Raw genomic sequence first — 13,424 nt, forward strand, 5'->3', positions numbered from 1 at the left:
GCAGAGTTAAAGCTTCCCCCTAGGAAGGGAGCCACACCATAAACTTCCAGGACACGAAAGTGATAAATGCTTGGTTGGAAAACTGTGACTAGCCAGGACAAAAAAAGTTCACATACTAATCAGACTTCAGTCTGGCCAGGGGCCTCTTTCAACAGAAATTCTGGGACATGAAAGTGTGAAGTGGATAAGGGGAAATAAACCTTCAATCAAGGGGAAACCCCCACCTTGCTCTGAAGGAAATGACAGTTGGTGGCAGCTGAAGAAAGAAAAACATGGTCCAGTGACAGACACAGGACTGCCATTTGCTTCCAAAGACTGTTTTTATAAATAACCGTTAAAGACTTTTTATCTCTGCACCAAGAATTTGTAAAAATGTGGAAATGTTATAGTTTAAATATGATTTTATAGGCTTTAATTGAAGACAAGGTAGAATTCACTGACACTTTCGGAATAGAAATGGTAAAGTGTTGCGGATTACAAGAAAAGTATCCATGTTGCCAATGCAAATTTTTATACTTACATCACTTATGATGATCCACACATATGTATAAAGTTATGGAATTTTAGGCCGAACATTTCACACTGAAAATGACCAAAAAAGTATAAAAGGACAAAACAATGTCTCACAGATTTCAGGATTGGGCGGCTGTGCTCTACATAAAATATGTAACCCGATTATGTCATTTATTAAGGTGCCACTGTCTGGATGGAGCCGCAGCTCTGTGGATTTGCAGTGCAACAGCAGTTCTATCCCCATAAAATGGAGGATTCTAGAACTGAAGCCGGCGGTCTAGTGTTTCAGACTATCGCAGACATGCCAGTGGCCCCGCCTCCCGACATGCTCAACGCATATCTGGATACTCGGAGCTCAGCTCAATGCGTTGCTACTCTCCCTCGAGACCAGCTACGCTTCGTAAATTCGATACTCTTTCTTATTCACTTTGTAGACTTTCATTACCTCAATCTAGATCTAGCAATTGTGTTTGGCTATTGGGTTTTTGTCTTTCATTTTCATCTTAGCTACCCGCTTTTGAAATACAAAATCGCTCTTGTTTACATCCGTACGAACTGCGCAGAGGAAAGGATTCCTCCGCTAGCAGCGGCACACCTGCCTGGTACGTTTAGTCTTGCACAGCCGATTCTATTCCATCTTCTTCCTGCTCTATGATAACTTTGTCATTAGCATGCTGATCTCATCTCCCTATATTACCTTAGGCAAGCACATAGAAACGACCCCAAGGGACTCATTGCTCAGCCTAGCCTCTTCCCCAAAAGGACTTTTGGGATTGGCCGTCCCACACCGTCTCTCTCTGAGGGTAAGGATCCTCACTAGATAATTAGAAATTCAGGATAGCAGTCATCCCCCCGGTAACTAACTTTCTGTCTGCTCTTACAGCCCTCTGGCCTCTTTCTAGTACCAACTCCCACTATCTCATAGCGGGATACGCTGTTTCCAACGTCCGGAACCCATCTCTTTGGGGGTTTTCCAAGCTACCCTAAAATTAATAGCACCATCTGCAGTTCCGAAACCAGTGGCAATACAAATGTTTCCCTCAAATTGAAAACAGTCCTACTACTGCTTGGGGGAGGAGGCCCCTAGAGTCAAAAACACTGCTCGGGAACACTCTGGAAACCAAAACACTGCATTGGAAAGGCCCTTGAAATCTTTAAAGATGCTTTGTAAAAACTGCTAGGGTCAGTGACAGTGCACCTGAAGACCCTTGGAGTAATATAAAATGACTCAAAAAGAACCCTAAATCCGAATCTGACACCACCAGAAAGAGTGGTGGAGTGAATAAAACTGTTTTGGGAAGAGAGGCCACATAAATCACGTAGGAGCAATTTTCCAGGAATCTGGGGATTTATTATTTCAGTTAAACAGGGGCATGATCTCTATAACTTCCGCTACAGTGTGGGAAAGGGGAAACAGGATTATACAGACCTGCAGGAACATCGTCAGAGCTGCGGGATTCGAAGAGTCTGTTTTAATGTTGCCATTGAGATCAGCGACCTCACCTCACTGAAACAAACCTCCACACACAGCACAGCCATGGGACAGCCTACAGTGAGAGGGAACGTGCTTCAGTCGGAGAGAAGGTGCAAGCACCTTCAAGGCTGGGTTTTAAAACCTCGAATGAGTATACATGCCGACGTTTTTCTCTGTTTATTTTTGCAGTTTTCCGTACTGAAGTGAACGTTAAAGACAGCCCAGCGTCGATGCAGGCCGGGCCTACCCAGGCCTAGACTGGTCAACAACTATGCCCTGCATTCAGCAGGTCTCTAGGGCGGTCCTGGACCACTGTCCTGCATGGGAATGAAGGCCAGCCGGCACAAAAGTCTTCTTCAAGTAAAAGTTAACTTTACTTACCGGAGTGTAAGGCCATGCATCTGGGCCCTCTGCTGTTCTAAACGGGTGGCAACGGGTGAAGTGTGTGTTACAAAAGTCTCTATTTTCATAACTGGCATTGAAAACAGAACTGACTTGTGTGTTGAAACCAAGCTTAGAAACCACTCACTGCTATTAAGCGTGTTAGAAATGAACAATACAATAAATGACTTATCATTTGCCTTTTATGAAGAAACTATCCGATGGAAGTTTCAGAAGGTGGGCCTGTCACCCCATATGCGTGCGTCCCTCACCCACACTCAAATGTCATTGGCTTTCAAGCAGCCAATGACATTCAATAATTCTGTTGCTGCGGACGTTACTGTAAGGGCAGATCAGATGATCCTCAGTGGTGCGCACAGATTAATACTGGCGGGGCCACCCTCTAGCGTCCCGCCAGCCTCCTATAGCGATGGGTTACATAAAGTGTGTGGTGCTACAAGCTCCACGCATTTACAGTAGAAAAACAGCTCTGTAAAAAGGGGCATGCCCCTCTGTCAGTGTGGCAGCCGGCCCAGCCATGAATGCGCAACATTGCAGAGTGGCATCAGATTAATTATTTATTTGTACACATTTGATTGCTGCCACACCGTACTGCTAAATAATATGCAGTACAGATTCAGAACTTCTAAATCTGATCTGCAGAACTTGTGGAACTGATCTCTGCACACTCCCCAGTTGGGGGCCCTGGATTAGGAGGGCGGTTCCCCCCTCTCCTGCCCTATGTAAGCGGCCGCAACGGGTGAAGTGTGTGTTACAAAAGCCTCTATTTTCATAACTGGCATTGAAAACAGAACTGACTAGTGTGTTGAAACCACGCTTAGAAACCACTCACTGGTATTAAGCGTGTTAGAAATGAACAATACAATAAATGACTTATCATTTGCCTTTTATGAAGAAACTATTTATCCGTAATCTAATTTCATTATTTCTATTTCGTTAATAAATATACCTTCTGTGCAACCCTGTGTGTTTCTTGTCCCCCAAAGGGGAGGGAAGCTGTAAGGAATCAATGTTATTGAATTGGGGGTCTCAGATTCATAAAAAAGAACTTAATTAAATAAAGGAACATCTCAGATGCTCCAACTCAAAGTAGATGGGACCGGTTTACGGGCTTCATGCTTTTCTCTTGGTCAGCTTTACGTGGCTTGCTCTAGAGTTGGAAACAAAGACAATTTGTTCACACTAGCTCCTACAGCAAAGACCAGCAATATTGTCTACAAAGAAGCATTGGTTTAGTTCATTAAATAAATTTCAAACTAGGACTGAAGTAGGAATTACAGTGCGAAGCACGGGTACACCTGCTAGGGCCTTATAAATGGTGCTCTGGCTTGAATATAGTTACATACTTCACATTTCAAAATGGCAACACATTAGACAGTTGACAAATCACAAAAACGGAGATGTCCTCGCATAAGCTATGAGACTTTAAGTCCTTTGATGGCTCACCACTGCTCCGTTTGTAGCACTGTGCAATGGTGCCAGGCCACTAAACATGAATTGTGAATGTCTTTCAGTTACGGTCGTACGTTGTTTCACATAACATAATTGTGGACAGTCTGACTAGGATTCACCGTCTTATGAAGCAGTGGAGATTGCATAGGCCGGTTATAAATGAGTAAAATCCATGTCTGCCAGGTTTACTTAATTCAGTACAGCAGCAAGATCATTACTCGATGCAATTCGGCTAGATCAGCAACCTATTAAATGATTGGCCCACTGAGGAGTCCTGTCTCTTATTTCCCTCAGGTTTACCCACTAGGACACACCACACAGTAGGGAGCCAGACTTACACGGCATAGATCGGAGGACAGCAATCCCACTGCCCTCTCTGCTTGTCTTGTATGTCTCTGGCTACATTGGCCTTTCACACAGTCTATGCTTCAATCGTCCACGCTTAGCCTCTGGCTTAGCAGTACGAGACTTATATTATTCTAACGTTTGTTTTGCTGATGAAATTAAACCTATTCGGCAACAATAGGGGCTGCTTGAGCACATCTTGAATCGATCGCACAGCCACACACCATCAGTTAAGCCTATTTAGTGTTCGAAACGACCCTCATGTAAGTACGCTTTCCCTGGTATTTTTCCAATACACCCTTATTTAATCCAGTCCTCATGCCACTCAAACTCTCCCCATTGGAAGAGGCTTGCTGCCTCGCGTTTATATGCTATATTTCCTGTTGTAAGCTCCTTTGTGACCAAAAGGGCTTGTTTCCTTGCATATATGCAAATAAATAGTAACTTTTCTCTTGTAAATACCCTAGAATTTGCTGTCCCAAATTTCTTGATTCCTGATTCATGATCTATTTTTTCTGGATCAAAATGCACCAACGCTGTCCTATACACTATCCCACTCCGCCTCCGGATGCACCTCAAGTGACCGTACTCTTTGTTTCTGCCTTCGCCCCTCAGGGCCCAGGTACCTGCTCACCCTGCCACCCATCTGCACTTCCTCCGGGCAATCACTTGCACTGTGCTCTGTATCTGTAACCATACAGTCCCCTCCCTCTTTATCCTGCACTTATCAGACATACCCTGTCTAGTGCCTTAACCCAGCACTTGCCACTTGCTGGCTGCATTACTACTGTTTGTTGCCTTTTATTATTTATTTTATTATTGATCTGTTTTCCTTTGCTCCACACTTTTCAATTCTCCCCCTTCCATGCACTTTTCCCCTTTCCCTCTCCCATGCACTTGCGCGTTCTCAATGTCACCGGGCCTAGTAAGATCGTAGTTTTTGTTCACCCTTGTACCCCTCCTTTGCCTTGTCATGCTCTGAAACACTTGTGTACGAGCGTGATACAGATAAAATATCATATCATATCATATCCCTCATATCCGTCTCGTCTTTGGTTGAACTCCCCCCTTTAATCTATAATGATTGGATAGCCCAGTACAATTGCCAAATCACCATTAAAAGCAAATCTACCCTTGCCTTGGACTGATCACCACGCCATCCTCTTTGATATTACTACAACCAAGACAGCCCAGCAACCTATAACACCCCTCCCTCCTACTCGTGCTAGAAGCGCCCGCCAACTAACCAAAGAGAGACTCCTACCCTACCTCACAGTCCCTGCCTTAAGACCACCCTTCTCTAAAGACGCCGAATCACTAATCCTAATGTTCAACACCATCATCTCCCAAGCCACAGACGCCATTGCCCCACTCACTCTCAGAAAACCCAAGGGCACCAAACACTCCAATGCCTGGTTCACTCCTGACCTCCTCGAACTTTGCTACAAAAAAAGGGAAGCACTTTCCACATTGAAAGCAAACCCCTAAAAGGCCAATAAAAGCCAATTCAACAGAATTTCAAAAAAATACAAAAGAGACATTATTGAAACTAAAGCAACTTCATTTAACACCATGATAGATCAAGCAGGCTCCAACACTAAAGAGAGTTTCTACATATTCAGGGAGCTAGAAACATCATTGATAAAGATCAAGCTTGGTGCAACAGCATCCAAGACTCCATGCTTAACAAACTCGACCTGTTACATAATAAAATCAAAACCAGCCAACGGGCTCTTAACAACCGAACACCCCACATCCCTGCCGTAAAAACTAACACTAACACCCCTGAAAACTCACCCCGATTCTCCTTCACAGAGGTCACCGAAAAGGAAGTCATAGCACTCATGAAGTCCATCAAACCATCGAATTGCAAAGGCGATATCTGCCCAGCCAAACTCATTAAAGAATGTGCACTCACCCTTGCCCTCTTCGTCACGGCTTTCATCAACACCTCTTTCTCAACAGGCACAGTTCCAGCATGCCTCAAAGAAGAATGGGTCGCTAGATCCGTCCACTGCAGGCAATTACAGGCCCATTACAAATGTCTCCTTTCTCCTCAAGATAATAGACAAAGCAGCCTACCTCCAAGTCCAGCAGGTCCTGGAAACCAATAACCTTTTCGGCCTTCGGCAGTCGGGTTTCCGCCCCGGTCACAAAACCGAAACAGCCCTACTACACCTTAAAAACCAAATAGACGACATCAGAGACTCTGGCAAACCAGCCCTGCTACTCCTCCTTGACCTCTCGGCGGCCTTTAGTCTCATCTACCATGAAACCCTGTGCAAACACTTGTCAACCTCCGCACATTTCTCACCCATGGCCATAACATGGATCACCTCATTTCTCAAAAGTGGAGCCATGAGAGTCTTCTCCGATCTAGCTTCTGCACCTCCCAACACCATCAAATATGGAGTCCCTCAGGGATCATGCATATCACCTACCCTCTATAACATTTTTACGAGGCCCTTATTCTTTATCCTTGACTCGTTAGACATCACGTATACTAATTCTGCTGATGATACACAGGTCCTCCTCACACTCACAGGTAATTACGAAGCCGATTCCAAATCGTTCAATTCCGTCTACTCGGCAATTCAAACCTGGATGGCTCAAAATGGGCTCTGTCGCAATGGATACAAAACGGAACTACTTATAGTTGAGTCACCAGAAACAATAACAAAATTAGAAATCCAATACACTGCCTTTACCATTGATAACATTGTAAACCCAATCTCACAGGCTGTAAAAACCTTGGGATTCTACTTAGATTCCAACCTCTCCATGACAAAACAAGTCGATTCCATCGCCTCATCCTGCACATACTGCTCCGAACTCATCACTGCAGCTAGGCCCTACCTGACGAAGGATAACTGCCTCACTATAGTTAGAGCTATAATCAGCTCCTGACTAGATTATTGTAACGCCTTCCTACCAGGAACATCCACTAAGAATATGGACAAACTACAAACTGTATAAAATAATGCACTTCCGGGCTGCCATTAACATCCCCAGAAGAGAACACATCTCAGCCGCCAGAAGCCCAGCCCACTGGCTACCTGTGAAAGAACGCATTCTCTTCAAAACACTCTCCCTCACTCACAAGTGTCTCCACCACACAGCACCAGAATACCTCTCACAGAGAATCATTAGACCCACCACTGATAGAGCTACCAGAGCCCCCTTATACCAACCTTCTCGTCGTGCCCAAAGTCATTAGAGCGCAGCCCGGAGGCTCAAGCTTCCCTTTCATTGCAGCAAATCAATGGAACACCCTCCCTCCGATTCTGAGAAACATCTCATCCCACCTAGCCTTCTGCAAGGAAATCCAAACATGTCTGTTTATCTAAAACTCCCGTTACTCCCGTTCATATATTCTTGCAACCTGATCGATCCAACACTGTATACCTTATATGCATCATCATCACTTCTGTAACCTTCCACAACATTGCTACTCCGAATGTAACCAGTAAGCAACTGCATGTTGTGTAACAACATTGTTATGACTAATGTAACCAGTAAGTAACTACATGTCGTGTAACAACATTGCTATGACTAATGTAACCAGTAAGCAACTACATGTCCTGTAACAACATTGCTATGACTAATGTAACCAGTAAGTAACTACATGTCCTATAACAACATTGCTGTGACTAATGTAACCAGTAAGCAACTACATGTCCAGTAACAACATTGCTACGACTAATGTAACCAGTAAGCAACTACATGTCCTGTAAACAACATTGCTATGACTAATGTAACCAGTAAGTAACTACATGTTGTGTAACAACATTTCTATGACTAATGTAACCAGTAAGCAACTACATCTCATGTAACAACATTGTTACGCCTAATGTAACCAGTAAGCAATGCTGCATCATGTAACTAAGTTACCTTTTCATAACAGTGCCTCGATGCCCTCGGGCTGTAAGTGCGCTATATAAATTCAAATAAATAAAACATATAAAAAAAAACCCTTCGCCCACCTCGACTCGCCTCTGTTTACCACAGTCAGGATATGCCAGAGGGGGAACAATACGCCTCCATCTGCACAAGCCTTGGTGCTTTGTGACCTCCACAGTGGTGATTTGGAACAGTATAAAAGATTTCTGACATAACATTCCGTCCGGCTTATACTCTGACAGTGCTCATAACATAACGTTGACCAAAACTACCAGCTGCGCAGTGCAGTAAGCCAGCAAACTGGCCAACATGGACCCACAAACAGCCCATCACGCTGCTGCTTTCACAGCCCTCGGGCATTTCTCTATTGCTGACTCGATGGCTATATGCCGCTGAGTGGATAGCTCACTGGTTAAGAGCTCTCTTCTGACATGTCCCCAGCATACACTTTGCAAGTTTGAATCCTGGTGCTGTGATCTCAACCCTTCATCCTCTGGGGATAATGATGACATGATGGCAGCCCCTGGGCATGTGAGGCTGCCACTTTACATTGGGTAAGCATCCGAGCAAGTAAGTGGCAATAAATACAGCCAGGGCTATTGGCTTTGTCAGTGCTTGTTGGGGCCGGTTGCCTAGCGGTTCCTGTGATTAGCTCAGCCCCGCTTGAGTCTGCGGTGTGCAGCTCGTGTTCAGGGGCTGGACATTTCTCTGCTCCCCTGGGGAGTCCTGCTCTCTGCCACGGGCCGGGATGAATCGGAGTCATTCATTCTGCAGCTGCAGCGACCACCGGTTGCTCACAGCTCTCCTCCCTCTACCGGCTCTACGGCGCCTCCACCCCCTCCTGCACTTCCCACGGCCGCTGTGCGCGCTGCAAGGATGCCGGTCTCCCCCTTAGCCCGCACCCTGTTCCTCGCCTGCCTGCTGCTCCAGTGCTTCGAGTCCCGGGGGCAGAAGGTGAAGAAGTCCCTACGGCAGAGGGACGCGGAGAGCGTCGACAGGGTGAGTCAGTCCTCGCAGCAGGATGGATGAGCAGTGGGTGGCAGACTGGGAGAAGGCAGGACCTAATAACTCTGACATACGAAACTTTAAAGGACATGGGCAGAGTCGTGCAGACACATAAAACTAGTGGTGAAAAGGCAGACCCTGCAGCACACACGGGTTCATGGGTTTTGTGTGCTGTCATGATCGAAGGTGCTGACAGGGATGGTTGTGTCTGAGCTGTTGTGTCTGAGTAGAGACCAAAGGAAAAGAAGGTAGCCTGCAACATAAGTGTTCCACCAGTACAGAGGTTCCATGCTGTGGTCGAAGTGAGCGGGAACGGTCGGGAGCGGTGTTCCACTACTTATTGCAACCATTTTCACCATTCAAATTAAAGCACACTTCCCCACCTTGCCACCAGCTATCACTTACAGCTAAAGGGAAATCTGTTTCAACTCAATTGCCTGTCAACCAGCATGGCTGCACCCCTTGAAAAATGTGTTGCACGTTGCTCCCTTCCTTTTTACTCTGTCCCCTGAGTCACAGTTCCACTACTTTTACAGATGTGTCAGGGAAAGAGGGCTCAGCAGAGCAACCGTGTGCTGAGATGAGAGAGCAGGGTGGGAGTCGGGCAGAGGCGTTGCTGAGGGGGAGTGGGGGAGGGGCTGAGGAGGCTATAGCTCCAGGTCTTTTGGTTGTACCCCCAGATAGAAGCTCGAGCATTACAACCAAAAAGGCTAGCTAGCCCCCTGTCCCCACAGTCCCAAAGTTAGCCTAGCCCTGGATCTTTTCCAGACCTAGCAACACCCCTGGAGTCCGGTCATGCGTGTTGAGCAAGTCACAAGTCAGGGGGATTAAACACATATTGGGGTTTAGGGGGCCGAAGGGCGTGCTAACAACTCTTTCAGGGCCTAGTTCGTACGGTATAAGAAAACGTGGAGCCTTTCATTTTCTCGTTCTCAGTAAGTTTTTTTGGTCTTTTAAGTAAAACTGCGGTCATCTGTGATTGCATCTCCTGCCAGCAGGCGCGGGCGGTTTTCGAATGTCCTTCTAGACAGCATTAAGTATGTGGCGACCTTTCGATGAGTTCATTGCAAATGATACGCTTGGGACTGCATTCCAATCTCATGTGTGTGCACCAACTGCAACGTGTCCGCGGTACTCCGGGCCTTTCTCGCCAGAAAGAACAAAGAGCGGCGTGTACAGCTCATATTCGCGGTTTACACGGTTGTAGTCGCTTATTCTGTCAGTAGACGCCATGTCTGCCCTCCTCGCCTGTCTTCGGGTTTGAGTTTTGTTGCATTTATGCTTTTAAGCCTGGAACAACTGCGCGCTTTAGAAGCACCGCTAACTAGAGCACGGCTTTAGCAATAGCACGACATTTGATCCTCTCTGGAACATATTGATTATAGGGCATCCGATAGAACTGCAGGTTCTCCACTTGCTATTTATTTGCGCAAAGCGTGGACTTAAAATAAAGCTTGAAGCCCGGGAACGGCGGGAAGGACTCCATGGCCTTCTTTCTTTTCACATACTTCTTCGGATAACTTAGGCACCCCTGGAACCCACCACGTATACCTTACTAAAATTATGAATTTAGGGTTTAACAAATGCGAAACAAACTCCTATTATAACTAACGGCCCCTCAGCCTCTCCCGCCATCGACTCTTGTCCAAACCAGGAAGATTATGTGGGCACGTGCACTCTAGTGGCCTTACATTGCTCTGGAATGCCCTTTTGAGCTGCTACTCGTCCCTGCGCTACAACATATTCTGATATATACATGTGACCAACCTCACATGGTGTTGCCTTCGGTCTGTGACCTCTGCCACAGTACGCATACTACCTGCATTTAGCCCTGCACCCTCACCCTCATCTTACTTTGGAGTGCCGCCATAAGACTATCGCCTGTAGCGACCTACGTTGTAAACTGGGAAACCACCTGTTGTTACATAATTCTAAGTGTGTCACTAAGCTTATTCTTATCACCTGCTTACTGTATTACCCTGTGTGTGACTTACCATGGGTGGGTTGCATTCAACCTACACTCACTTTGCCACCTAAGGATTGTACCAAACTATACACTAACCTATATCTGCCTGCTACGTGCGCTCTGTATTAGCCCTCACCTACCCTGCCTCTCCACATGCCCTTTTAGAGTGCTGCCTCAACCTATCTTGCCCTTGCCATTTGAATGTTGTACTCCTCGAACTGCTAGAACCTCACATGCTACCCTTACCTGGAACTTACAGCACTTATTAGCCAATCGTGCATATCCTCAGCACATCTCTTACAAGTGTAGCCCTGTGTTGCCTACACCTAGCCATTGTGTTGCCTCACCTAGCCATTGTGTTGCCTATACTTAGCCATTGTGTTGCCTCTATGCTTAGCATGTGTAGCCCTGTGTTGCTTACACCTAGCCATTGTGTTGCCTACACCTAGCCATTGTGTTACTTATACTTAGCCATTGTGTTGCCTATACTTAGACATTGTGTTGCCTATGCTTAGCATGTGTAGCCCTGTGTTGCCTACACCTAGCCACTGTGTTGACTATACTTTGCCATTGTGTTGCCTATGCTTAGACATTGTGTTGCCTATGCTTAGCATGTGTAGCCCTGTGTTGCCTACACCTAGCCATTGTGTTGCCTATACTTAGCCATTGTGTTGCCTATGCTTAGCATGTGTAGCCTTGTGTTGCCTACACCTAGCCATTGTGTTGCCTACACCTAGCCATTGTGTTGCCTATACTTAGCAACTGTGTTGCCTATGCTTAGCATGTGTAGCCCTGTGTTGCCTACACCTAGGTATTGTGTTGCCTATACTTAGCCATTGTGTTGCCTATGCTTAGCATGTGTAGCCCTGTGTTGCCTACACCTAGCCATTGTGTTGCCTATACTTAGACATTGTGTTGCCTATGCTTAGCATGTGTAGCCCTGTGTTGCCTACACCTAGCCATTGTGTTGCCTACATCTAGCCATTGTGTTTCCTATACTTAGACATTGTGTTGCCTATGCTTAGCATGTGTAGCCCTGTGTTGCCTACACCTAGCCATTGTGTTGCCTACACCTAGCCATTGTGCTGCCTATTGTTAGCATTTGCAGCCTATTGTGCTTATACCTAGCATTTGCAGCCATTGTGCCCAACTCAAACCTAGCAACTGCTATCCACTTGCACCCTGCAACTACCTAGGAATACAGCCAAAACCCAGCCTGCCATTCATTATGTGCCTGTTCTTCCTACCATATAACACCACCTGGCTACTTCCTCTACTCACCACCATAGCCATCACCAGCGTATGCAGCCCCCTCACCCAACACATACTTTGCATGACACCCATGCTCTTCATGGCACACCCTGCCAAAACGCTGACTCAACCCCAGCCCCCACTTAATCCCTATTTGAACTCACCTGCGCTGTGACTGGAACACTTCGCCACTAGGCCAACGCCCAACCAACCTTGCTCAGCGACCCTAAGGAATGCAAGATTGGGCTCAAGATTACCGCGCCACACACGTGCTCCCCAGAGGCTCTCTCACCCCCCTCAGAGCCCTCCATCTGCACAATCTCCCCGCAGCAGCATCATCTCAAATTCACCAACACCGAACAACCCACCCAAAGCACATCTAATCAAAGGTGCCTTGATTAATGCCAGGTCACTCCCTGCGCACACCCTAGACATTGCTGATCTCATTACAACCCATGACCTTGATTTCGTGGCCATAACCGAGACCTGGCTACATAGCGCCTTAGGACCTCTACTCGCGCTTGCCATTCCTGTCGGTTACACTATTATCAGATGCAACCGCAATACCAACCAATCTAAAGGCGGTGGTGTCGCATTCATCCATAAAATCTCCATCGGTATCAGAAGCATTAACAGCCAACAAATCCCATCCGCAGAACTTCTCACGGTCAAACTCCCCATCTCCCCCAATCAAACGGCCACACTCCACCTCATATATTGACCACCCGGACCCATATCCACCTTCTCAGATGACATCATGTCCATCATAGCCGATAAAGCCAAAACCAAATCACAAATCATCCTACTTGGTGACTTCAATCTTGGATTCCAAGACCCTAATGACCCTTCAGCGCTAGATCTGGCTAACACATTAACTGACCAAGGCTTCACCCATCACATCACGGAACCCACCTATTCCAAAGGGCAAACCCTCGACTGGCTAGCTGAATCTAACGGTTGCATCAACCTCAAGGATAACACTTCTTGCACATGGTCAGACCATCACACAATCCTCTTCGAAATCAAAACCACTGACCTCTGCCCCAAACTAGAACCTGCTCCCGCCACCCAGACCAGAAACAAAAGAGGCATCACCAAGGCTAAATTGCTCCCCCT

At 46.4% G+C, this 13,424-nt stretch overlaps 1 protein-coding gene across 4 annotated transcripts in view; it reads left to right on the plus strand.

The window, feature by feature from the left end:
* CTHRC1 (collagen triple helix repeat containing 1) overlaps nt 1-13,424 on the plus strand; it is a 300,099-nt gene that overhangs the window by 90,830 nt on the left and 195,845 nt on the right. The window contains exon 1 of one of the 4 annotated variants that reach the window (XM_069621471.1): nt 8,750-9,085. The exons of 2 other annotated variants lie outside the window; for them this stretch is intronic. In XM_069621471.1, the coding sequence (XP_069477572.1) occupies nt 8,963-9,085 (123 nt within the window). In that variant the 5' untranslated portion in view covers nt 8,750-8,962. Of the gene's footprint in view, nt 1-8,749; nt 9,086-13,424 lie in introns of those variants that run through there. One more of the 4 variants, XM_069621472.1, reaches the window with a different exon arrangement.

This window comes from Ambystoma mexicanum, chromosome 5q (assembly GCF_040938575.1).
Source record: "Ambystoma mexicanum isolate Mex_15411 chromosome 5q, UKY_AmexF1_1, whole genome shotgun sequence".
Taxonomy (NCBI): Eukaryota; Metazoa; Chordata; class Amphibia; order Caudata; family Ambystomatidae; genus Ambystoma; species Ambystoma mexicanum.